This window comes from Crocuta crocuta, unplaced genomic scaffold, assembly GCF_008692635.1.
Source record: "Crocuta crocuta isolate KB4526 unplaced genomic scaffold, BGI_CrCroc_1.0 scaffold75, whole genome shotgun sequence".
NCBI lineage: Eukaryota > Metazoa > Chordata > Mammalia > Carnivora > Hyaenidae > Crocuta > Crocuta crocuta.
Genome location: NW_027530350.1, coordinates 1192595 through 1220017, shown reverse-complemented (window position 1 = coordinate 1220017; position 27423 = coordinate 1192595). Strand labels below are relative to the sequence as shown.

The 27423-nt window shown below is 40.3% G+C and overlaps 2 protein-coding genes and 1 pseudogene across 9 annotated transcripts in view; all 3 read right to left on the bottom strand.

Moving 5' to 3' along the window:
- Positions 1–2728, bottom strand: part of LOC144232832 (kelch repeat and BTB domain-containing protein 7-like) — a 59663-nt gene extending 56935 nt beyond the window's left edge. The window contains exon 1 of the mRNA XM_077765673.1: positions 339–2728. Coding sequence (XP_077621799.1) covers positions 339–2118 — 1780 coding nt within the window. The 5' untranslated portion in view covers positions 2119–2728. The remainder of the gene's footprint in view (positions 1–338) is intronic.
- Positions 1–27423, bottom strand: part of MTRF1 (mitochondrial translation release factor 1) — an 88261-nt gene that overhangs the window by 9931 nt on the left and 50907 nt on the right. For 4 of the 8 annotated variants that reach the window (XR_013335535.1, XR_013335541.1, XR_013335536.1 and 1 more), the window contains 5 exons: positions 20724–20860; positions 17388–17486; positions 12241–12439; positions 9588–9817; positions 6202–6562 (listed from right to left, as the gene is read on the bottom strand). Coding sequence is in view for 1 of the 8 variants with exons in the window: in XM_077765674.1 (XP_077621800.1) it covers positions 12326–12439; positions 17388–17486; positions 20724–20860 (350 nt within the window). In the remaining 7 variants the exon portion in view is untranslated. Of the gene's footprint in view, positions 1–2946; positions 3015–6201; positions 6563–9587; positions 9818–12067; positions 12440–17387; positions 17487–20723; positions 20861–27423 lie in introns of those variants that run through there. The other 4 variants (XR_013335537.1, XR_013335539.1, XR_013335538.1 and 1 more) reach the window with 4 other exon arrangements.
- Positions 2341–5705, bottom strand: LOC144232845 (mortality factor 4-like protein 1; annotated as a pseudogene).

Genomic DNA, 27423 nt, shown 5'->3' with positions numbered 1-27423 from the left:
TTTTTTTTTGGAAAAGGAAAGAGTATCTTTTAAAGATACATTCCATAGGAGTAGAAACATATTAGTGCTTCAAAATATTTACAAAGAACCCTGCTGATCCTGTGCATTTCGCTGAGGTGCTACCTGCACCCAGACTTCATCATCAGAAAAAGAACTTGAACTTCCTGACTCCGAGTCCAGCTCACTGAATCCATCTAAGTCCCATTCAGTACTAGACTCACTCCGTGCATCATCTTCCTCAGTGATGAAACTCTGCCCAGGTTCAAGGCAGGAAGGATAAACACGAGCACAGAGGCAAATAAAACCAGAGTCAAACTGCAAAAGACCTAACATGGTACCTATATTAATCCACTGGTCTTCTCTAGTATCGTATTCATAAACAGTCACCCGGTTTTTTTTCCACTGAGGGGTGGTAGAAGTGATGAGAAGCAACTTTTGGCCATGATTGACAATCTGGTAGTTGTGGGTCTCTGAGTCCAAGGGAATATTACTAATCCGCCTCCATTCTCCCCTGGCTGGGTTATAGACCTTCATGACTGGGATGTCACAGATACAATAGATCTCATCATTGAAGACACAGGCTTCCTGAAAGTCACTACGTTTAAGAGAAGCACAGTTCAGCCACATATTGTGGCTAGGGTCATAGCACAGCATACGCTTACTGTTCACAGCATAAAGATAGTTCTGGACCACTATTAATTCAAAGGAGTAGAAGGAATGGGGTACAGGAGCCACCAGTGCCCACTGGTTTCTCTGAACACTGTAGCATTCCACTTCCTTCAATTTGACGCCAGTAATCGGGTCTCGCCCACCCAAAATGTAGATGTAGCCATTGAGGTAGGCTACATCCATGCCCTCACGACACAGCAGGCGGTCGGCAAGCTGCTGCCAACTATTCTGGGCTGGTTTATACACCCAGAGGTCTTTCCTGGGCTGGGCAGCCAGGTAGATGTCATGGTCTGGAGAGACACAGACAGCTGAGGAGGTGATAGTCTTAGTGTGAGCCAAGCTGGTTAAAGGGGATGGCATTGTGTAAATGTCCCCTGAGTATGGATCATAGCAGAGAAAGGGATCTCTGGGATGTCCAAAGAAGATCACCATCTCCTTGGCACACATACCCAGTCTCTGAGGTGGATTTTCTGCTACAGATACAACAGAGCTGCTGCTGCTCTCTGGCTTTGGTACTACAGTCTTGTACAACTTGTCACCGTATCGCATCTGCAGGGCCCCTTCAATAAGGTCCAGACAGTGCTTTTTCACAATGGGCTTGGCCAGCAGCCCTTCCAGGTAATCCTGATCTTCATCTCTGAAGTGTGTCCAGCGGACACACTTGAAGACTTCCGCGGCGTTGGGACCCCGCTCCTTGGGAGCTGTCTCTAACCACTGCACCGCCACATGACACACTGTCCGCTCACTCTCTATGTCTAGACTATCCAGACACAGGACGGCTTGCAGCTGAGCCAAGCTCAGATCTGCCAGACTCTCCTCCCTAACTGAACCCATCCAGCTAAGCTGCTTGAAGTTGTGGGCTATGAAGGACTGGGCCTGTGATCGCAGCTTGTGATGGTCGAAGGCATCAGCGAACTTGAGGATGGCGGTGCAGTTGGCCAGGTCAAGGCGGCGGGCTAGGAAGGAGGCACAGGCTTCCCGCACGTACTCGAGCTGCAGCATGTCAGAGGCCGCGTAAAGGCGTTGCACGTTGGCCTCACTTAGCGACACGCGACCTGTGTAGCAGTAGTCGACCAGCACCTCAAAGGACTCGGCATCCACATCATGCATGGTCACATTCGCCTGGTGGCTCTCGTACATGCCACCTGTGAACATGCTCTTGAAGTAGGGACACGCGGCAGCCAGCACGTTACGGTTGCAGGAAAAAAGGCGGCCGGTGCCAGGCCCGCTGCCAGGCGTCACCACCTCGATGGTCACATCACATAACAGCCGCGCGTCGTAGAAAGACTTCAGCTGCGCCAGCAGGGCTGCAGAATGAGCCGTGTCCTTCAGCTCCTCCGGGCCCGTGAAAAATGCCGAAAGAGAAGGCTTGGAAATCCTCTTGGGTCGCCTCCCGCCGCGGGGACTGGCCAGGCGGCGAGAGCGCGGAGCTTCTTCCCGGGACTGCATGGTGGAGATGGCGGCGGGCTACGAGGCGAGAATGGGTGCAAGGACTGGGCTCTGGCTCCTCCTCGCCCTCTTCTCGCTGGCGCTAGATCGCGGCGTCCCTGACTAAGCAGGGGCCGCGCTTACTTAACTCAGCCCTACGCCGCGGAGCTGCCTCCCTTTATCGTGTAGCCAGTGCCTGACTCACCCTTTCCAGTTCCGCGCCCTTTCTCCGTCTTAGCTACCTTACAAGAGAGGCTGGACAGAACCAAGAAAAGCGCCACCGCCGCGCTGGCAGTAGCGGTACGCGTCCAGGAGAACTACAACTCCCAGGCTGCCTTTCGTGCCTCGAGGCATGCTGGGGCCCTCCAGGCTCAATGGGATAGGCGGACAGACAAAAGTCGCTGTGCATGTTGGGAGTAGTGGTTTGAGTGGTATCGCGAGGTTTCTTAGGGCGGACTGTTGTAGCCAACAGAGTTTGAAAGCGTTTATGCTTCTAGGTTTGTTGGTTTGGAGCATTGGCTTTGAAATTCCAGGGCAAAAATTTACGTTTTAGTATTTGTTGTTGACTTCCCTCCGAGAACTTTTTCGTCTTTATGAAGTGGGGATAAGACTTTTCATAGGACCGTGTAAGAGTGAAATGAGATGAATTGCATAGGACACAGTACGCGTCAATAAATTTTGTTGATTAGAATAACTACATGCTGAACACCGTGCCTGTAATATAAAGAGTCAATCATTGTTAGCCTTTCTTTTGGAATTTATTATAAGTATGAGGTACCCACGTGTGAAAACGAGCAATTTCTGCAAAACTTCCATTTCTTAGTGTTGCTTCTTTTGAAAGGTTCCAAAGGTTATTACAATATTTTCAATACTAAACGATATCCGTAGGTTCATTAGGATGTCTCAAAGATGAGGTCCTAGAGAATAGCATATAGGTGGCTTCAAAAATCAGGCACATAAATAGGTGGGTTGATATCTCATTAATACTTCTTTCTTGGGAGCAAGATTATTTTCATAAAGTTCTTAATATTAGTGTTTTCAAGTCGTCTAATACTGCTCCTCTCATTTCCCTTCCACAAGTTAGTTGAATATTATGGAATTGTCTTTATTAAGGAGTTTACACGAGAATTTTAAAATAAAACATTTAAAGAGACAGACCTTGTACTAAAGCACAAGATCCTCAGAACTTTCTATTCATACATGCTCTAATATTTTAAATTAATATAGTTCAGTCTATGCTTTACAAAAGTGTTTCATATATGTACTGACCAATTGTTAGCTAAATTGTCAAAATCAAATGCTTAGAGATTGGGATCTGTTTTGTTTTTAGAGAAGTTTTACTTAAAAAGTATGTTGCTTTTGCCTCTAGCTTGTCACGCATTACCACAACTTAATGAAATCTTTAGTATTACATTGATAGGCAGATAACACATAGCAGGAGAATAACAATTGTTTTGCTCTTTTCCTAAGAGCGTCTACTGGAAATACTCCAGGGCTCTGGGCTCCAGTATCTCCTGTGTACCTTTGTTGGGTATCCCTCTGATACATTTGAGAGAATTAGGTCATTAGTAACGGTGATTGCTTCTCACCTGCACTAACACAGCTGGGGAAAAAATACCAATTTATGGTATTTTTATATTAGTAAAATATGCATTAGTTACCATCTGAAACAATCCTTTAACGGTACATTTCTTTGTCAGTTAGTACACTATGTTGCTTTGCAACCATTACCATCTGTCTCCAGAAATCTTTTCATCTTGCAGAAGCGAAGCTTTGTCCCCATTCACAGTAACTCTCCTTTCTCCCAAACCCCTGGTAACCACCATTCTACTTTCTGTCTCTTTGAATTGGACTATGTTAGGTACTGCATATCAGTTCAGTGATTGATTTTTAACTTCCTTGTATCTGCCCTTTGTTAGTTGGTTTAAATGACTTTTTACAGAATCCAAAGTATTTAGTAGGCACTGTGCCTGAAATTCTAGAGCAATGCTGCCACAGTACATCGTGATGCTGCACACATTTTATGTCTGTGCTAACTGATAAGGTGGGAAGAAGCCACAGTATCCTGGGTACTTCAAATGTGGCTAGTATAACTGAGGAAATGAATTTAAAATTTTAGAACCTTGACCCTTAGCTTATACAACACACAAATTAATTCTAAATAGATCTTAATTATTAAACAGAGAAATGAAACTATAATGCTTCTAAAAAAACAGAAGGCTATTTCTGACTCAGGTAGGCAAAGATTTTAGGACACACAAAAACACTAATCATTTAAAAAATTGATAAAATGAACTTCAACAAAATTACAAGATTTTGCCTATCAAAAGCAGTGAAAAAAAAGGCAAGCAATAGTCTGCAGTATATATACATATATATGTAAAATTCATAAACCAAATTGTCCGTAAAAACATGAAAAAGCTGCTCATTGTCATTCATCCTCAGATGTATGCAAATTGAATTCACGGGAAAACACTGCATACCCTTGAGAATGGCTAAACTTAAAAAGGTCAAAAATGCTAAAAGTTGGTGATGATAGGGAGCCTTTGGAACCTTTATGTACTATTCATAGGAATATAAATTGGTATACCCATTTCATCTATCGATCTATCTACTTATTTAAAGAATTCACTTTTAAGTAATCTCTACACCCAACGTGGGGCTCAACTTTACAATCCAGAGACTGAGTCACGTGCTCCATCAACTGAGCCAACCAGGTGCCCTACATTCCAATATTTTAAAATTCCTGCCGCAACTTCATTAACAGCAATAAAATAAAGTCCTTTATTTTCTGTGTTTCCTCAAGATTTCTTATAATTCACATAATCCTTTACAATGGAATCCATACTCTTCTTGACAGGAAGCTAAAAGAACTGTTTTTGCCTGTTAATTATGCTTCAGTCATCAATAATCCATGGTTTTAGTTCTTCAGAAATATTAAAAATTTTTTTCAACGTTTATTTATTTTTGAGAGACAGAGCATGAGTCGAGGAGGGGCGGAGAGGGAGACATAGAATCCAAAGGAGGCTCCAGGTTCTGAGCTGTCAGCACAGAGACCAACGAGGGGCTCGAATTCATGAAGTATGAGATCATGATCTGCGCCAAAGCTGGACACTTAGCTGACTAAGCCACCCAGGCGCCCCTAGTTCTTCAGAAATGTTTAACTTCAACTCTGCTCATGAATGTTTCCAACAGCGGATCTACTCTGGCCCTTTTCTTCTGAGAAGGCTGAAGCATCTCACTGGTACTGTCACCATTTCCAATTCTGGGTGACTTCAACATTCCTTTCTTACAGATCAGACATCCTTTTCCCTGGAGCATCCTCTCTCATCTTTCCCTCTGAATGTTGCTCCTGACTGACTTAGAGGGAGGGAGGGAAGGAGAGAGAGAGAGAGAGAGAGAGAGAGAATGTTTGTATGTCTAACAGACTTCTTGAAATTCTTTTTCTGCAGACTGGTTTCCATGTGTTTGAGTACTCTGCTTTCTGGAACCCCTTCCTCCCAGTTTTCATTCCAACCACTATAACATATAAAGTATTTCACTCATTTGTTCTTTACGGCAACCTTTACACACTTTGTTTCATAAAGAAGCCCATTAAAGCACAGCAGTCATTCACCTCTTAGAATCTAGGCTTCAGTGCCATTTATGAGTCAGCCCCACTGCTGCCTTTTCCCACCCATGAAAGTACAGTCCCCTGTCTCTCCACCACCTCTAATGCAGGTCCTGTGTGCCGGAGCTCAGGCGCTCTGTGTTGTTTTTTACTCTCATTTTTAAAGGGTCTACAAAACTGTTCACTCTTTTCTTTCTATATCCAAAGTAACTTGCACTGCCATTAGTCACTGGCTACCATAAGAGCTTTTAATGAGTCCAATGTCATTCAGTTTGAGAGGGCCTCGTGAGTGAGCTGCCTCGGACAGGACTCATGCTCCACATAATTTAGCAATATTAATAGTAGTAATAATTCAAAACTTGTTTCGAATGTTATAAACTTAAAAAATTTTACATTATTGAAAAATTTGTAGTACACAGAGAAAAGGGAACAAATCAAAGTTGTAAATATGATGAAGTATCACAAAATGAATACACCTGTGTAACCCTATTCAGCTTAGGAAATAAAACATCACTGGCCACCCAGAAGCACCGGCCTCCACATCCTTCTAATCATTATTGACCACCAACACAAGAATATGCTTTTAAAGACAGTTTCTTTTAATTTTTGACTGTCTGTAGCAGTTTGTTGATTTTAGATCCCGCAACTCAAATTAAAAGTCAATTTAGGGGCACCTGGGTGGCTTAGTCGGTTAAGCATCCGACTTTCGCTTAGGTCATGATCTCGCGGTTCGTGGGTTCGAGTCCCGCGTCGGGCTCTGTGCTGACTGCCGGCTCAGAGCGTGGAGCCTGTTTCAGTCTGTGTCTCCCTCTCTCTCTGACCCTCCCCTGCTCATGTTGTCTCTCGCTCTCTCTCCTAGAAATAAATAAAACATTAAAAAAAAAATTAAAAAAAAAAAAGTCAATTTAAAATATCTCTAAGTTGAGGCGCCTGGGTAGCTCAGTTGGTTAAGCATCTGAATCTCCATTTCAGCTCAAGTCATAATCTCCCAGTTCATGGGATGGAGCCCCACGTCAAAACAAACAAAATAAAGAAATACACTTTTAAAAAAGAGGAAAAATATCTCTAAGTTTATCTGTTATTTTTTTAAGATGTTGATTTATTTAGTTTTGAGAGAGAGAGAGAGCACAAAAGCAGGGGAGGGACAGAGAAAGAGAGGGAGAGACAGAGTCTAAAGCAGGCTCCAGGCTCTGAGCTGTGAGCAGAGCTGGATGTGGGGTTTGAACCCATGAACAGTCAGATCATGACTGAGCCAAAGTTGGATGATTAACTGACTGAGCCACCCAGGCACCCCTAATTTTTTAAGTTTATTTATTTTGAGAGACTGTGTGTGTGTGTGTGAGTGGGGGAGGAGCAGAGAGACAGTGAAAGAAAACCCCAAGTAGGCTCTGTGCTGTAAGCATGGAGCACAATACAGGGCTTGATCTCATGAACTGAGATCATGACCTGAGCCGAAATCAAGAGTCCGACACTTGGGGTGCCTGGGTGGCTTAGTCGGTTAAGCGTCCGACTTTCGCTTAGGTCATGATCTCATGGTTCTTGAGTTCGCGCCCCGCGTCGGGCTCTGTGCTGACTGCCAGCTCAGAACCTGGAGCCTGTTTCAGTCTGTGACTCCCTCTCTCTCTGACCCTCCCCTGCTCACGCTGTCTCTCTCTGCTAGGAAAAAAAAAAAAGAGAGAGAGTCCGACACTTAATCCACCGAGCCACGCAGCCATCCCTTTCTAACTTTATTTATTTAAAATTTTTAAGTGTTTATTTTTGAGAGAGAGACAGACAGTATGAGTGGGAAGGGGCAGAGAGAAAGGGAAACAGAACATGAAGCAGGCTCCAGGCTCTGAGCTGTCAGCACAGAGCCTGACATGGGGCTCGAACCCACAAACCAAGAGATCATGACCTGAGCCAAAGTCAGATGCTCAACCGAATAAGCCACCCAGGTGTCCCTCTAAGTTTATTTTTTAAATAAAGTTGTTATTCCTCGGTTTTCTAAAGGTGTTGTACATATGAGGCAATAAACTTTGGCTTTCCAGATTTTTTTTTAACAAAGAACCCTGATTTATTATTGGCTTATTAGTTGATTCTTAACATTTTTCTATTAGAACATATTCCTAACATTTAACTAACAGTTAAAAGATGCCAAATTTATCTTCACAGTTTGGGAGACTAATTGGTCTATCTGAATGAAGCAGGATTACAGGTTTAACTGACTCACTGTCCAAAAATAAAATGTATAACAATTGAAAGTACTCACTGAATAATAGATATCCTAGATTTTTGCTATTCCAAGTGGTGTTTGTGAGTCACTAGTATCTGCCATGACCTGGGACCTCATGGAAATGAAATGAATTGTAGAAATGCAGAATGACAGGCCCCAGACCTTCTGAATTAAAATCTATTATGGCATGATCCCCAAGAGATCTGTACATATACAGAGGTTTGAAAAAAATAGCATCCAAGATTTTTAGAGATTCATAGTTCCAATTTTTGACTTTTTCACTCCAAATAAAGTGTGTGCTTTAAGGAATAGCCAGAGCTAGTGGACGAGGGAAGGGCAAAGACCTTGGTGATGCTAAGGTCTGGGCTTCCTTCCAGGAAGGTACAGCCTCCTTTTGGTTGAAGAAGCACTTTTCTTTTTGCCCTCATTCCCTCGTAGAGCCCACCCTTCCTTTGCATGTAGAGAATGTTAACACTGATCATCAAATGAGTAAGTAGTAAGAAATCAATACCCCTTTCTCTTGCTTTCCCTCTTACAATTTTCACTTTCTTAATTAACGAATTTTTTTACAGAAATAATCTTTTGAGGTTTATGTGTTTAGTGGTTTTTATCTGGGGAAAAAATAATTATAAAAATGATGTGATCTAATACTTGACATAGCATAGCATATTAGACTATCTTCATTTTGCTTTGATTCACACAATGTTTTAATATTTACATTTTCTGGGATAAATGTTTCTGTTATGTAAAATACATGACAACAAAAATCAGTTTCTGTGTTTCTAACCTTTACCCTGAAACTCCCTATTTAATTGAACATTATTTCAAATTTAAACAGATTCTCCAGGGACATCAATTATTTTAGACGGCAATGCCTTTCCTAGGGAGATAATAATGATATTGATTCGAATAGGATTAAATTATCTCTCAGAGAAAGTAAGAGGAAAAACAAAGGAAAGCTTTCTTTAAAGAATACCAGCTATTAATATAGAAAGAATAAGAACATCACCATTTTGTAGCTCCCAATGGAACAGCTGATCCAGGCTAAACAAGAGTCATTAATTGATGTTAAATCAGTGAGAGGAAAGGTCATTGGGTGTATTAGGTACATATTCTGGTTTAAGAAATTACCCCCAAATTTGCAGCTAAAAACAAAATTAATTTACTCAATTTCTAAGAGTCAGGTATTCTCAAGCAGGACCATAGTCATTTCAAGACACCTCTGGGGCTGAATGATCTGCTTCCAGCTCACACATGTGCTAGGGGGCAGACGTTAACTCCTTGAGAGCTGTTGAACAAGGGCCTCAGTTCTGTCACACAGCACAGACCATTCTATACAGCTGCTCACATCACCTTGCTTCCTCCCCGTCCCCCCCCTGCCCCCCGCCATGTTGTTGGAGTAGGAAGTTAGTTAGTTAGGTTTTAACAGAATGCCTAAAGGCTGGCAAAGGGGGAGTCACGGCCAGCTTGGGGAGGGGGGAAATTAGAGACCTGTCATGGCAGCACTCCAGAAACAAAGCCACAAAAAGCTGGATCAAACCAGACAGGCCCAAGACGAGAAAGGCCAGAAACCTTGACCAGGTAAGGGAGAAAAGGCACAGAAACCTGCTCCCCCACAAATCTCCTCCCCAAGTAATAAATATTCTGCCAGCTTTCGTTTGTGCTCACCTGAATGTGTACTCTGACTTTCATAAACTTTCCTACTTGCACTGCTCAACTGTTGTGTCTGGTCTTGGATTCTTTCTTGTGATGAGACCAAGGGTCTATGGTGACATTCTGGAGACAGGCTGTGCAGAGGTCTCAGGGCCTTGGGAGAGACCCAATCCATCCAGCAGCAGCGCGAGTGGCCAAAGAGGCAGAGCCAGAGAGCCTGAGCCAGAGGCAAGTCTCTTTATAACCTAATATTGGAAATGACAATGTACCACTTCTATACATTCTATTTGTTAGAAGATAGTCAATAAATCCAGTTCGTGTTGAAGGGGAACAGATTACACAAGGGCATGAATGCCAAGAATGAGATCACTGGGGTCATCTCAGAAGCTGCCTAACACTAAATGAGGAATGAAATGTTTTTTTTTCTATTTAAAAATTTTTTAAAAACCTTTATTTATTGTTGAGAGGCAGAGTGCGAGCAGGGGAGGGGCAGAGAAAGAGGGAGACACAGAATCTGAAGCAAGCTCCAGGCTCCAAGTTATCAGCACAGAGCCTAATGCGGGGCTCGAACCCACGAACCATGAGATCATGACTTGAGCCAAAGTCAGATGCTTAACCAACTGAGCCACCCAGGCTCCCCAAGGAACGAAATGTTTATATAATGCCAAAGTATAACTCCATAGGCCTTCCTGTTATGATACACTGTGAATTTCACATTACCCACGAAGAAGCCTTGTCAAATGTGTTAACTAAATGTAATAAATTTTTAGACTTAGTATTACTTCACAGTACATTGAAGGGATGGATAAAGGTTACCAATAGCTTGATGAAGCAACTACACAAACCTGGACGTAGGTCATTCTACAAAACAACCTTGTGGGGTTCTTTCAAAGGTCAACATCATAAGGGAAAAAAGGTTGGGGGATTAATCCAAACACTAAAGAGACATAACCAAATATAATGTATGAATCTTGATTGGATCCTGGACTGCGCAAAACTAACAGCTAAAAAGACATTTTGGGGATAACTGAAGAAATTTTAACATGTGATAGATATTAAATATTATATAATCATTATCAATTATTATTACATAATCAAGTGTAATAAGAGAGTTAAGATTATAGGAGAATATCCTTATACTTAGGACAAGCCGAGATAGTTTGGCGTGGTGTTACAGGGTCTGCAACTGACTTTTAAATGGTCCAATAACCACAACAGGTATGTATATGTGTACAGGGAGAGAAAAAACAACCGTGGCAAAAGGGTAATAGTAGAACACTAGAATATATACTATTTGTTGCACTATTTTTTAAAAAGTATTTTAAAAACTTTTCCATATGCTTGAAAAATTTCACAATAAAAAACTGGGAAAACAATTTCACTGAAAAAAATTTCACCTCCTAATTGCATTGGTCTTAAAACTCTATTTTAGCTAGGCTTCCCCTCTGGGGAATGTCTAAAATAATAACACCTCTCTTTTGAACTCAAGAAACTTCCTGAGCACAACTACTAAATATATCATGCCACTCTGTATTAGAGTTGGTGGTTTATATTTTGGCTCTGTCATTCAACCGGAAGCTCTGTAAAGTAAGGACTAGGATTTACATGGATTACCGCATAAAACCAGGCATAGAGACTTACTCACATTACACCACATCTGTTGATGCTCATAAATTAAGCCAAAGTTAAGCCTAATTAAACAACCTAAGAAATAAAAGCCAAGCATAGAGTTCACTTTAAATATTGGTGCGTAGTTTATACAATAGAGAATTTGTTCTGCTCTCAAAGAGCTCTACGATCATTGTTTTTGACTTATATTCTTCACAATATTTATTTTTTATATAAAAGTAGCAGTTTGGCTCAGTCAGTTAAGTGTCCAACTTTGGCTTTGGGTATGATCTCACGGTTTGTGGGTTCGAGCCCCGTGTTAGGCTCTGTGCTGACAGCTCAGAGCCTGGAACCTACTTCTGATTCTGTCTCCTTTTCTCTCTGCCCTAGTCCCGGTCGTACTCTGTGTCTTTCTCTCTCTCTCTCTCTCTCTCTCAAAAATAAACCAACATTAAAAAAAAAAATTAGTTTAAAAAAATAAAATAAAAAAATAAAAGTAGCAGTTTAAAGCCTAATTTTAACATGATTAATGAAAGGGGTTTACAAAGAAGTTTATAAATCTTATATCACTAAATTTTACCATGTGGTAAAATCTTGAAGTAATCGATTTGTTTAATTTATAGATGATTTAAAAAAAAAAAGGCATGTATAGAGGGCCTGGGTGGCTCAGTGGCGAGGCATCCCAGTCTTGGTTCCAGTTCAGGTTATGATCCCATGGTCATGGGATCGAGCCCCACATCAGGACCCACACTGAGCATGGAGCCTGTTTGAGATTCTTTCTCCCTTTCCCTCTGCCCCTCTCCCCGACTTGTGCGTGCTCTCTTTCTCAAACTAAAAAAAAAAAAAAAACAATCATGTAAAGAGAACAAGTGATCTATACCACATAATCAATTCTCAATACTTTATTTCTCTTTTCAAAACTGCATACCTATTTTTTTATTTTTGTTTTTTGCAATGTTCATTGCATGCTTGCTCTCTACTTGAAGAGCAGGACTGTACTTTACATATTCTTAGGTCAAGAAATGTGACTTAATTCATTAAAAAATATATTTGTACGTACTGCGTAATTTTGGCTGCATTTTATGAACAGCTGCTTCTTGAGATAGGTCTGTTTCATTTATAGCACAATAAATAAAAATCAGCATTTATTTTGCTGATTTAAGGTTTCCATCCAAAAATTCAGTAATGGCTTCTTCGTCTGCTGAATAAAGTAGTCTTTGAATTAGCTGATCCAGACACTTCTCTCCACATAAAAATTCCTGGGAAAAGAGAGTTATTAAAAAACCTAATTAGTAGAAATCAGAGAAACAAAGCAAAGAATTAGATGTATATTTAATTTGTTTCTTCACAGTCCATATTTAATAGCAACAATGGATTACTAAAGTGGTTCTACAACATAATGAACACAACAGCTAACTTGCGAGGAGGATCCCGTTGCACTGGCTTTTAATGTAAAATATGAATCCAAAAGGGTAAATGGGATTCTACTCTTTCTTCATTTCCATTAGCATTTTGTTTACAAATGAACCTTCCAGAAGTTGGATCTTTCCAACAACTTGGGAGACAACAAAACAAAGGAGATCTGAACAGACTTGAAATTTACCACCTCTCTCTTTAAAATTTCTTTGCTTGACCTTCCTAACAGGGTTCTAGGGCTCAAACCATCTTTGGGAGGATGTCTGCCTTCTCCTTTTGTGCCCCAGAAAAAATAAGGCTTTTTACTCTTGTCCTGAAAATTCCACCCTTTTCATTCATAACACATTATTTCCCAAGGGCAAGGAAGACTGAAAGGCCTCCATCAATGCCCTCGGCACTTTGTTGCCACATTAACATGCACAGCCCTTGCCCTTCTCTACCTTGCCAAATCCTCTGGACCTCCCAGGACCATTTCAGCTTACACTTCTCATGCCAACCCTCAAATATAGAGTATATTTAATCCGTGAGTGGCTTCTACTAGTTCTGTTTTTACTTTTTTTTTTTTAATTTTTTAATGTTTTGTATTTATTTCTGGGGGGGGGGAGACAGAGGGAGAGAGAGAGAGAGCAGGGGAGGGCAGAGAGAGAGGGTGACACAGAATCTGAAACAGGCTCCAGGGTCTGAGCTAGCTGTCAGCACAGAGCCCGATGCGGGGCTCGAACCCACGAACCATGAGATCATGACCTGAACCCAAGTTGGACGCTTAACCGACTGAGCCACCCAGGTGCCCCCTGTTTTTTCTTACATTGGAATTCTGGTGGTTTTAAAATCTAGAAGCACTGTGTAACCAAAAAAATATTTATGCCAAAATATTCAGGGGACAAGCGTCTTGAGGTCTGCCACTTGCTTTCACATGGTTCACCAGCAATACAGGAAGTAGATGAGGAAGAGAAGACAAATGCAGCAATGTTAACAACTGCTGCATCTAGGTACAGGGTATGTACTGAACCAGCCTTTAATTCCTTGTTTTTTTTAATGTTTATTTTTGAGAGAGCGAGACAAAGAGAGAGACAGAGAGTGCGCAAGAGCGAGTGTGCGCAACCTGGGGAGGGGCAGAGTAAGAGAGAGAAGCAGGCTCCAGGCTCTGAGACGTGACACTGGGCTCGAGCCCACAGCTGTGAGATTATGAGCTGAGCCGAAGTCAGACGCCAACCGACTGAGCCACCCAGGTGCCCCCTGGTGCCCCCTTCAAACCAGCCTTTGAAGTGTATTTGAAAATTTCTAAATAAAAAGTTCAGAAAAATAAATGCTCTTATTTTTACCTCAAAATATGTCCAGTGGGTGAAAACTGTTCGGTCAGGCCTCCCTGTAGTCTTCCCTAGAGTTCATCTCTACAAGTCACTAAAAAAATGACTAAGTACCTTTCCTGTGTTACAGAAGTTCTGCGTAACAGAGCTGTTGGGAACAGTGAATTAGCAGAGTCTTATATTTCAGAAATGTTCAAAATCTAGACATTGGCTTAATGGAACTATTTCAATGTCAGCATCTGGAACACAGAACATTTAAAGTTTTGATGTAAGCATGAACTAATCTTATTTTGGTCTTTCTTGAATCATCTTAAAGTTGAATTTTAGGTTAGGCATATACATTTGTCTCTCCAATTAAACTGTAGGGGAAAAGATGCCTTCCTATCTTTGCATTCCACAAAACACCAGAATATATTAAACTTTAAATTAAACTTTGAAAGTAAAGCAAAAGCACTATGATGGATTCTTGAAATTAAAATTTAAACCATTGTGAGCATAAAATGGAAACTGCTTATAAAATTAGCATGCCCGGAACTCAAATTATCATTTGGAAATTATGTTAGAAGGATGATCCCTCTTAACTGATAATCACATTACATGTAGAGTTCAACTGGATTAACCAGAGTGCTAGACATACAAAGAGCAAGGATGAAGGCCTTGTGGTTCCTAACCTTCAGAAGTTTATAATCTAGTAACAGAGGGAGGTGAGGCACCACAATCAGCGCAAGAAATGAAGGAAGCACGTGAGGGTTGTAAGGTTAATTTTAAGAAGAAGGTGGTATCAGGAAGAGTTTAGGCAGGAAGAAAAAAATTTGCATTAGATCTTAAAAAAAGAATAGTATTTTTCTAAATAGAGACAGCAGAGCATTTCAGTCAAAAGGAGGATGAAGAAAGGCATGAAAACAAAATACAAGGTATTCAGGGCAAGGGAAAATTTTCAGTTTAAGGGGAATACAGGGCAAGAGATAGGCTGATGCTCAGGACTTTGCACAAGGACTTTGAGAAACAATAAAAACATAAAACAATATGTTATAGGGCAGTCTGTGCTTATTATCTAGATGAATGAAAATAAAAATAAAATCACCTACACCAGAACTCACACTAAGAATATGAGGTGATCTCACAGAACCCAAGGACAGGAATGTAAAGGCTACTGCCATGGCCCTGGGAATGAAGCCCAAGAATAAATGAATGTGGGGATTAATATCATCAAGATTCTTTCCATCCAGTTCTATTTTTGCTCCTTTCAATACATCAGCTTCATCTCTTACTGAACATTGCCTTCTCCTCAAGATTTGGAAATGTGGCTTCTAGCCTCTTGTAAATTTTACATATTTCAGCTTTAGCCAAGAAAGAGAATAACCCTCTTTGTCTCCAGTTTAAAAATGCTAGGAAGGAACTCATTGGTGGGGGCTTGTTCGGATTTCCTCCCCTAACAAACCAATTATTGTCTTTAATCTTGTAGGAGCAGAGCAGTTTCATCAAGAACTATGTAAATGGAGGGGTGCCTGGGTGGCTTAGTCGGTTGAGCGTCCGACTTTCGCTTAGGTCATGATCTCGCGGTTCGTGGGTTCGAGCCCCGCGTTGGGCTCTGTGCTGACTGCCAGCTCAGAGCCTGGAGACTGTTTCAGTCTGTGACTCCCTCTCTCTCTGACCCTCCCCTGCTCACGCTGTCTCTCTCTGTCTCCTAGAAATAAATAAAACATTAAAAAAAAAAAAATTAAAAAAAAAAGAACTATGTAAATGGAGGAAAAGTCAGGCTTTAAAATAAAGCAACAGAGCTGAGCTTAGCTAAATCCCACAGACACCCACTTTCTTTCCTCTCCGGTCCATCCATTCTGTCCTGGGGCTACTGCCCTGGGTTAAGGCCCTTATCAGTTTTCCTGCCTCATCTGCAACTCTTACAGTTCCTACGTTATTCACTTCTACTTGGCTCTTTACTGTCCTTCATACAGATTTTAATGTTTTACTATGTTTTTTTCATGACATTTCCAAACTTCCTCTTTTCACCAATATGAGATGTTTTCTTTCTTTCCAATAGGTGGGTTCGTCATTATGAAAGCATGCGAATATAATTTCCCTTACATTTCAGAGTCTGGCATGCTAGTTTAGTTAGTAAAAACATGTTAGTATTTAGGCCAAAGCCAGATATTTTATAACTATAACAGCTACTTAATTGCCTGTTTCAATTCTGAATACAAACTGAGGACCTAAGGGCTATTCTAAAATATATTATCTGTCCTAAGAATGCAGTCGTCTCAGGGAAAAACATAACCACTACCAGAAAAATGACTGAAAGAGTATGGTGTAATTAGAACATATGGCGAAACATATTTGGTTATTACTGTGCATCTCCTGAGGAAAGAGAAGTTAGCAAATATTTTCTCCTTTTTGACAAGACTATTATGTTCCTATTTAAGACAGTCTTAAATTGCTAAGAAGACAGAGGAAGTGGCATAAGATAGAGACATTTCTAAATAATTTGAAAATACAGACATTTCCCCTTGTAAAATGAAGACTTTAATTTTGAGTACAGAATGGGACAGAATCAAATGAAAGAAGCCTTACGTATCACATGGCATCAAGGAAAAAGATGAGAATTTTCCATCGCTTGCCTTTTGTACACACTCAATCCTTTAGGAGAACCGCTTCATTTTCCCCTTCATTGGAAGCAAACAGGGAATTTTCCTGTGCTTCATCATTGTCATGTATGTATGTGATACATGTATGTCAGTGGTCCAACCAATTGGGATTTAGTTAGGATAATGTTCAAACCATGATGAGAGGGTCTTTCCCCAACAGCAGAATTATAACTCCTGAATCTAATGAACAATAAAACATCATGGTAGGTAGAGCTCTAAGATGCCCCCTGGTGTACACAGCTTGCAGAATTCCCTCCCTTATGTCAAGACAGAAGCTGTGAATATGATGGAATATCACTCCAGTGATTAGGTGACTAATCAGCTGACCTTGAGTCATTCAAAAGAAATCTCACTGGCATGGGCCTGACCTAAGCAGCCTGAGCCCTTCCTGCAAAAGATTCAAAGTGGGATCGGGCAGAAGGAAGGGCCACAGAGCAAGCAACTGGACCTGAGAGCAGTGAACTCATTTCTGTTGTGCCCAGATTTTTAACCTATAGTAGCCATAAAGATAATAAACATTATTTTAAATCACCAAATCTGTGGTAAGTTTTTACACCGCAACAGGAAACTGATACAGTGTATATATGTACATTGGACAGACAAGTACACTGTGATGGTATCATAGCAAAGAATTTGGGAGTTCAAAAGAATTGTTTGAAATTGGCATAAAGATCACATTTCTTACCATGAAACTAATACAAATGTCTGCAAATTTTAAGATACTATCTTAAACTGGCTTAATGATTTTAAATTACTTGGTAATATTTTAGACATAACTCTCTAGAATTTGAAAAGTTTTTCTTCGAAAAGTAAAGTACATAAAGCATATTCAGTAATGTTACCTTAATATCACGAACTTCATACGCTATCCTGTGGTCAGTGACTCTATCCTGGGTGAAATTATATGTCCGAATTCGCTCTGACTGGGCTCTTGTTCCCACCTGTGTCAATAATAAAAAGGCAATTCATATTTTAACTTTATAATTACCCTTATTATAATGGAAATGTACTTGTAAGTGATTTTTCTATTATTAACAGTTTCAATTTTTTTAAAAAGTTAGATATACAAAGTGACCAACAAGGAACAAGAATGGGCAAAAATGTACTGTTTAAGACTACAGGTTTGTAAAGCTTAGTTATGGACGAAGAATGAATGTCTCTTTGGTACTTTAAACTTCAAATGTTTAAACCCAAATTATCCTTGCATCCCAATCAGTTCTTCCTCCTGGTTTCTATAAATGACACCACCATGTGCCCTTGGCTCCAAGTGGGAAACTCTGAGTTCCCGCAACTTAACGAACATTTCATGGGAGCTTTGACACAGGCTCTACGGGAGAAGCCATCTCCAATTCATTGTGTTCTCCACTTGCCCATTCCCATTGGTTTCAAGGGTCACCTGTTAACAACCTGCCCTTTCCATTTCTATCATTCAGTGACTTGTTATTTTCACCATCATTCTTTTAAAAATCTCCTGATTCTGCTTCGATTTCTCTGCTTACATTGTGTTGCCCTGCTTAGTCTGCTTAAAACAGTTTTCTGATAAATTTTCTTCTTTGGTTTCTTCTTGTCTCCTAAGCAGACACAACTCAACTCAGCATTCAAGGTACCTCATAATGTGGCCAACCTTCCCAACAGACATCATTTCTTAAAATTATGTGAACCACTACAATGCCACTTATTAAACCATATCAAAATTGTGTGCATTTCTGTCGCTCAGCTAAAATATCATCTCAAGGGATGCCCTTACCAAATGCTCAATCATCCCCAACTTCCCAGCTAGGAACGACTGAAACAGGTGAACTTCCTCCTTTGAAACTCCTTACACTTGGAACCTTCTCCACAGCACACTACAGTCTGCCTTATGCTATGCTTATTTGTATTCTTTTTTTTTTTAATGTTTATTTATTTTTGAGAGAGAGTGTAAATGGGGGAGGAGCAGAGAGAGAGGAGATACAGAATCTGAAGTAGGCTCAGAGCTGTCAGCACAGAGCCTGATGCAGGGCTCGAACCCATGAACTGTGGGGTCATGACCTGAGCCAAAGCTGGACGCTTAACCAACTGAGCCACCCAGGCACCCCATGGTTATTTGTATTCTTCTTAATCTCACCTTCACTACCTCCTCAGCACAATACCCTCTCTCACTTACTTCCACTTTTTAAGACTAAAAAAAGACATTTCTATAACTTATTTTTTTCAAAAAAAATTTTTTAATGTTCATTTATTTTTGAGAGAGAGGCAGAGCACAAGCAGGGGAGGGATAGAGAGAGAGAGGGAGAAAGAGAATCTGAAGTAGGTTCCAGGCTCTGAGTTGTCAGCACAGAGCTTGATGCGGGGCTCAAACCTACAAACTGTAAGATCATGACCTGAGCCAAAGTTGGACCAAATGAGCCACCCAGGCGCCCCTATAACTTATTTTCTTAACCCCTCAGGCAAATGATATGGAACTAAATTAAATATGGCTGACCATCAAGAGAATTTTTATTTTTTTATTTTTATTTATTTATTTTTATTTATTTATTTATTTTTAAATGTTTTATTTATTTCCAGGAGAGAGAGAGAGACAGCGTGAGCAGGGTAGGGTCAGAGAGAGAGGGAGTGACAGACTCTGAAACAGGCTTCAGGCTCTGAGCTGGCAGTCAGCACAGAGCCCGACGCGGGGCTCGAACCCACAAACCGCGAGATCATGACCTAAGCGAAAGTCGGACGCTTAACCGACTAAGCCACCCAGGCGCCCCAAGAGAATTTTTAAAAGTTAAAGATGCTAAAACCCAACCTCAGATATACTGAATCACGGATTATGTAGATTTAGAACCAGCCAAGTATGGAAGCTACTAATACCGTATTAATGCCCAGGATCCCACCCAAATCAATTATGTCAGAATCTTGTGGGGGGTGGTGGAGCTAAGGGATTTATAAAGCTCTTTAGGTGATAAACGGAGCCAGGGTTGAGAACCTGACATAATGCCTTCCATATAAAAGCTACTACATGTATTAGCTGAAGCAAAAACTTCTCTAAGCATTAGAAATATCTACTAAAAAAATTCACACAGATGGACAAGTTAATTGGAAGGCCTTTTCTGGCTCCCGAAGCCAGAAATTTCTGAAGACACACACACACACACAATTTGTACCAGGCCAGTCTTGAATACTTATTTTAAAAATTACTGTGTGAACATTTGGTACTGAAATGCCAAATAGCAAGTAAATCCCAATGTCTTTTATTAATTCAAATGTCACTGAATTCATAGTGTTTACATTATCATTTACTTGCCAAGAAGCAATGGTTTGTTAATGAGCATTCCTATCTGCAAATGGACATACTGATCCTGAACCACAGTCTAAGATTACACTTCCATTTATCCCATGACTTTTATTATTTGGAAGTTAGCATGTGGGTATGGAAAGCTAGAAGGGCAAAAGTGTGACAAGACCAGGACACCCAGCTAAAAAGAATAATTCGTGTTTAAAGTTTATCTAATTCATTATCCTGAAAGTTTATCTAATTCATTATCCTTCCATATTTAGGGGAGCATACCTATACACAAATAATAAAGCACCAGCTATTCCACTTTCTCTTCCAACCTCTCTCAAAGATAAACTTTACCTTTTTTAGGATTTAAAATCCCACAATAATTTGTTTGTTTAGTGTTTATCTACATATCTGAATAAATAATATCAAACATTTATATGGTACAAAATTCAGAAAGTACAAGAGGTTTTATATAGTGGCCAATAAATCTCGTCTACCCCCACCCCACATCCCACCAGTAGCAATCACCATTACAGGTTTTTGCAGTGCCATCTACTTTTGATCCCACAGAGTTTTTTAAAAAGCATAGGTTTTTAAATAAAAAAATATGCAAATCTCCTAACTTCCAGAGACTTATTTTATCTTTTAACCTAATCTCCTCTCAAGATAGTCACGATACAAACACTGGAGGGAAAAAACTGGGAAATACTTTGGAGTTTACCCATATGTCACCTATTCATTTGTAAATCGACACATCCAAATTTAGCCATAATCTGTCAGTTATGCAATGAAATTATTGTGTATTTACAAACAGGCAAGTTTCTCTATGCCGTCAGATACTCCCATCTGATCCACAACAAACACTGTATTTTCTACATAAAATGATGACTTTTTGTGTAGAGGTGTTGTTATACCAAATAAATCTTACCTGTAGTTTTCTAGTACTTTGTTGCTGACATTTGTCTTTCTCAATAATCTGCTGGTAGAGTCTAGCTCTCAACACACGCAAAGCGATTTCTTTATTTTTTATCTGTGATCGTTCTTGTTGACATTCTACTACAAGTCCTGAAAAATAACAAGGATTAGAGGTAACCTGTAGCCTCCAGAAGCCAAACTAAGATAGACCTGAGATGTCACTTATACCTCAATAAAACTGGAAAAAATATACATTTTTAATTTAGAGAGAGAGTGTGAACGTAAGCAGGAGAGAGGGGCGGGAGGGGGATGGTGGTAAGAGACAGAATCTTAAGCAGGCTCCACGCTCAGCACAGAGCCCGACATGGGACTTGATCCCATGACCCTGGGATCATGATCTGAGCCAAAATCAAGAGTTGGAAGCTCAACCAACTGAGCCACCCAGATGCCCTGAGGCAGGAACATTTTGAAAGGGAAAAGGTTAATCAGGAAAAGATCACAAAGTATTAAAAATATTTTAGACTCAGCATACTGTAGAAACTAGCAGTCGATGGCTATTTAGGTTCCGATATCTGAATGAGATACTTGAGATGAGAAGAATGGAAGCAGTAACATCTTTGTCCTGCAGCTCTGCCTCCCCACCCAGCTCACTCACACAGCAGCCCAGCAGAGCGAGCTGCTCTGTCCCCGTGCAGTGCTGCTCCAGCCTCTGTTTTAGTCCAGGAGCACTCAGCTTCTCCCCTGTAAGCCACAAATACACACAGAGCTGCTTTTGAAAAGGACTCTCCACAACCCAAATGTCTGTCACTAGATGAATGGATAAAGAAGATGTGGGGAGTGTTTGTGAATATTCATTTACAAATGTGTGTGTGTGAATATTACTCAGCCATAAAAAAGAATTAAGAAAAAGGATGAAATCTTACCATTTGCAACAACATGGATCTAGAGGGTACAAATGGTAAGTGAACTGTCAGAGAAAGACATTTATCATATGATATCATTCATATGTGGAATTTAAGAAACTAAATAAAGGAAAAAAGAGGCACACACACAAAACAGACTCTTAAATATACAGAACAAAATGGTGGTTACCAGGGGGAAGTAGGTGAGGGGATGAGTGAAAGAAGTGAAGGGGATTAAGAGTACACTTATTGTGATGAGCACGGAGTAATGTATAAAATTGTTAAACTACTATATACTTGTATAGTACAGTACTGTAAACATATTTTCTCTTCCTTATGATTTTTTTTAAATGTTTCATTTATTTTTGAGAGAGAGACAGAGACAGCATGAGCAGGGGAAGGTCAGAGAAAGAAGGAGACACAGAATCTGAAGACAGGCTCCAGGCTCTGAGCTGGCAGTCAGCACAGAGCCCGACATGGGGCTCGAACCCATGAACCGTGAGATCATGACCTGAGCTGAAACAGGACGCTTAACCGACTGAGCCACCCAGGCACCCCATCTTCCTTATGATTTTCTTAGTAACATCCTCTTTTCGCTAGCTTACTTTATTGTAAGAATGCAGTATATAATAGGTACGACACAAAATATGTGTCAAAACACAAAACATAATCACTGTTTGTGTTTTCAGTACAGTTTCTGGTCAACAGTAGGCTATTAGTAGTTAAATTTCTGGGGAGTCAAAAGTTACAGGTGTATTTTTGCCTGCAAGGGGTTGCATTCCTAATTTCCATGTTGTTCAAGGGTCAATTGTTTATAGAAACCAATGAAAAGAAACTATAAAACTCTTTATAAGGAATTCATAGTGAATGTTTTTCAGTTGTCCTGGCTCTAAAATCAGCTAATCCCACAGCTGATCATACATGTTTTGGTTAGCCACCTTCTGGATTTGGGTGGGTTTTGCCTGTTGTGTGGCCCAGTCACTAGACTGAATTTCGATCTGAAATAGTGACCCTTGATACTTCAAGGCTGTGCTGTTCTTAACTTTGCAGGTACCATTCTGAAGGTATATCTGATCCTGCTCTCAGGTACATTAGAGGTGTGCCACAAAAACCACAATCCATATTAGCTTAGGCCAGCTAAATTGATGCAGTGGTAACTATTTTGCTGGAGACTTAAAACATTTCTGTAAAATTCTACTCTTCAAAAACAAAACAAAATTCAAGCCTCCAAACTGTGTTTTCACCCTGTCTAAATAAGCTACAATCTTACAGCTAATAAATACTTTTACTAGGACACCTAGGTTTCACCTCTATTAGCTTATTCTTGACCTCTGTACAGTCACATGCAGCCATGTGTTTGGGCTGGGGCACTTGTCTGGAGCTGTCCTGAATCTGGTATTCTTTTTTCACCATCTAAAAGGACATGAAAATATTTATTTCAAGATGGCTAGATGTTCATAAGCTTCCCTTCGAATTCCTCTTCTTCTTAGCTGACCGGTAGTAAGTTTTACCTAAACATCGACACTATTCCGAGCCAGTGACGCAGGTCAGAACTTTGAGTTTAAAACTCATACTTACCAGCTCAGTGATTCCCAAAGAAATCACTTGATCTCATCTATACTTTATATAGATGAGTATTTAACCACAAGTACTCCCTTAGGAAGAAAGGACCTGGGTCCAGGGGAAGTATGCTGAATAATAGAAGAGTTGTTGAAATAAGGAGCTGGGGTGATTAAAAACTGTGAAAGTGTTTTGGAGAAAAATAACTTTTAGGGGCACCTCAGTGGCTCAGTCGGTTGAGTGCCTGACTCTTAATTTCTGCACAGGTCATGATCCCAGGATTGTGGGATCAAGCCCCATTATCAGGCTACATGCTGTGAATGGAGTCTGCTTAAGATTCTCTCTCTCTCTGCCCCTCTCACCCACTCATGCTTTATCTTTCTAAAAGAAAATAAAAAACTTCTCTCAGTGTTGTTTGAATACTAAAAAAGATTCCAAAATTTCAAGTAGCAATGGTACCAAGTAGGTATTTAACGTATGTTTGCTAAATAACTACATTTATTATTTAAAAGATTTTCAATTATAAATGAGAATATACCATATTTTATTCTAAAATAGCTCATTAAAAAATTAACATCTCTGAAATTAAAATGCATCTTACACATTGACATATCATCACTTAATTGGTAGTGTTTTCTATGTTCATCCTAACAAAATCATGATGTTTTTCAACTGAATGGGTTCTTAGATTAGACGATATTATATACAATCAAAGGTTAAATAAAAACCCTGTAATCTTGGGGTAGCTGGGTGGCTCAGTCGGTTAAGCATCTGACTTCGGTTCAGGTCATGATCTCACGGTTTGTGGGTTCAAGCCCCGCGTCAGGCTCTGTGCTGACAGCTAGCTCAGAGCCTGGAGCCTATTTCAGATTCTGTGTCTCCCTCTCTCTCTGACCATCCCCCGCTCACGCTGTCTCTCTCTCTCTCTCAGAAATAAATAAAACATTAAAAAAAAAAAAAGAAAAGAAAAATCCTGTAATCTTAAAAAGGCAAAATGATTGGGGTGCCTGGGTGGCTCAGTCGGTTAAGCGTCTGACTTCGGTTTAGGTGATGATCTCGTGGTTTGTGGGTTCGAGCCCTGCGTTGGGCTCTGTGTTGACAGCCAGCTCAGAGCCTGGAGACTTTCAGATTCTGTGTCTCCCTCTCTCTTTGACCCTCCCCTGCTCACGCTGTCTCTCTCTCTCTCTCAGAAATAAATAAAACATTAAAAAAATGCAAAATGATGAAGGGGCACCTGGGTGGCTCAGTTGGATAAGCATCTGACTTCAGCTCAGGTCATGATCTGGTGGTTTGTGGGTTCTGGTCCTGCATCGGGCTCTATGCTGAGAACTTGGAGCCTGGAGTCTGCTTCAGACTCTGTGTCTCCCTCTCTTTCAGTCCCTCCCTGACTTGTTCTCGGTCTCTATCTCTCTCAAAAATGAATAAACATTAAAAACAATTTTTTAGGGGTGCCTGGGTGGCTCAGTTGGTTAAGTGTCCAACTTCAGCTTATGATTTCACTGTTCCTGAGTTCCAACCCTGGGCCGGGCTCCATAGTGACAGCTCAGAGCCTGAAGCCTGTTTTAGATTCTGTGTCTCCCTCTCTGTCTCTCCCCCACCGTGCTCTGTCTCTCTCTCTCTCAAAAATAAACATTAAAAAATTTTAATTAAAAAATGCAAAATGATTTAAAAACTTAAATCTGATCTGGAATAATTAGGTATTATCCATAATCTACAATGATGAAGGAATACAGTGTAAGAATTACTGAGGCCCACTTTCACTCACTAACTAGTAAGAAACTAAAAAGCTTGCTTTAAAGCACAAAATATCAATTTGTCTTCATCTTGACTTGCTAAATTTTATATACACACACAGAAGTAACTTTTCCCTGAACAAACACTTAGCCATACCTGTATGGTACTACTCTTCTGAAGGTAAAAAAACGGAGTTACATAGAAGCAGCAGGTTAGAACAAAATGTGATTCTTCAGAGTCCATGCGCAGAGAAAAATGGAAGAATGACATATAGCTCTCACTTTCAAGTCTAGCAGGGACATGGTTCCCATTCTGAGTCATGGAGTAGAAAAGATAGAAGAAAGATGGAGTTTTCTTTGCAGTAGATGCTGAAATCACAGTCAACCTCAAAGTACACAGCAGACTCAAGAAATCACTTGCTCTTAACAACATGGACTCATAAAAGTTAGGAGGCTTTGTTATGCATTGTCTAAGGGGAGGTTTAAGGGTAAACCTTAAGGCCTCTTTTCAATTTTTTTAAAACCTATTTTGAAGGGGAGAGAGACAGAGAGAGAGAGAGAGAGCACGCGCGCAAGTGGGGAAGGGTCTGAGAGGGAGGGAGACAGAATCTCAAGCAGGCTCCACACTGTCAATGCACAGCCTAATGTGGGGTCACTAACTGTGAGATCATGACCTAAGCTGAAGTCAAGAGTAGGACACTTAACTGACCCAGCCACTCAGGTGCCCCAGGCCTCTCTTAAATCAAGGAGCCAGATCTAAGTAGCTAAAAAATAATTTGGCTCAAGGTAAGTTTGGCAACAAACTGTTGGTAACTTTTTGTAAAGTCAGTATCTTATAGCTACACAAAGTGTATGTTTTAAAAATATTTTGGTTCATTTTTGTCAGAATTTTTTATCACTTCTACCTGGCTTTCTCTCATTTAAAATTTTCAGCGTACAGTCATTATTACTGATCTGTAAGTGACATCTGGTTTTAAGATAGCTTCCTCTTTTAAAAATCATACTAAAACAACAAGAACAAGAAACAGAAACACGAAATAAAAACATGATGCATGTAGCCCCAAACACAATATATAAAGACAGAAAGCATGTGAAGAATGGTAAATGACTTAGCTATGGCAGGGGGAGGTGAACATAACTCCTTGTAGAGAGCTGACCCAGTAACACGCCTATTTGCCCTGCTCAGTGCAAGAAAGCCTGTAGAATTGAGGCACCACGTACTTCGAAAGTTGTTCGCTAAAAAGAAAAAGTCTTGAAGTAGATCTTTAAGGCCCCTCCCTCAATCCGTAGGAAGCATGAGGTATATAGTCTTTGGGGAATTAAATAAGGGAAGTTTCAGACTTGAGACTTGGGACAAAAAGTATGAGACATGGGACTGAAAATAAGAGGATCAAATAAGTTTGCTTACTGAACAGTGAGACCTTGACCTTACTTGACACGTACTAGTGGGTAAGTGGCATCCAAGCACCCAGAGCTTTTAGAGCCTCCCTCTAGTATGTGTATATATACAGTAAAGAATTCCTAGACATTTCCAACAAGAAACTAAGAATGAAACAGAAAAAACAAACTTAAAGGAAAACAGTGACATTGCAGGAAGCAAAAGAACTTCAGGGAAACTAAAATTAGTATCTTTGAACAGTAAAAAAAGAAAAATGCATCAATGACAACAACAGAGTGCTATCAAAACAGGAAACTCTGAGAATTAAAGAGCTCATGAAAATTTTTAAAAAAGAACAAATTTGGGGGTGCCTGGGTGGCTCAGTCAGTTAAGCGTCGGACTTCAGCTCAGGTCATGATCTCACGGTTCGTGGGTTCGAGCCCCGCATCAGGCTCTGTGCTGACAGCTGAGAGCCGGGAGCCTGTTTCAGATTCTGTGTCTCCCTCTCTCTGCCCCTCCCCCAGTCATGCTCTGTCTCTCTCTGTCTCAAAAATAAATAAACTATAAAATAAAAGAACAAATTTTTTAAATTCAGTAAAAGTGTTGGGAAAAAAACCTTAAACACAAAGTAGTAGACAATATGAGAGAAAAAAAGAAAAATAATAAATTCAAGAGGTCTAACACTGGAGGAACAGAAATTCCAGGAAGAACAAAGAAAACAGTAAATAAGAACTTACTGAAAAAAAATATTTTTTAATGTTTTATTTATTTCTGAGACAGAGAGAGAGACAAAGAGTGAGCAGGGGAGGGTCAGAGAGAGAGGGAGACACAGAATCTGAAACAGGCTCCAGGCTCTGAGCTGGCTCAGCCCGATGTGGGGCTCGAACCCACAAACCGTGAGATCATACCTGAGCTGAAGTCGGACGCTTAACCAACTGAGCCACCCAGGCGCCCCTGAAGAAAATATTTTGAAACTGAAGAGCATGAGTCTCCAAATTGAAAACAACAATGAATGATAAAAGTCTTAAGTATTCTGAGTGGAAATTATTTCCAATCAAGTATTCATGATCAAGCAAGTGTGAGCTTGGAATAAAGCTACTTTCAGATGTACAAAGTCTCAAAACATGTCTGTCTCATGCA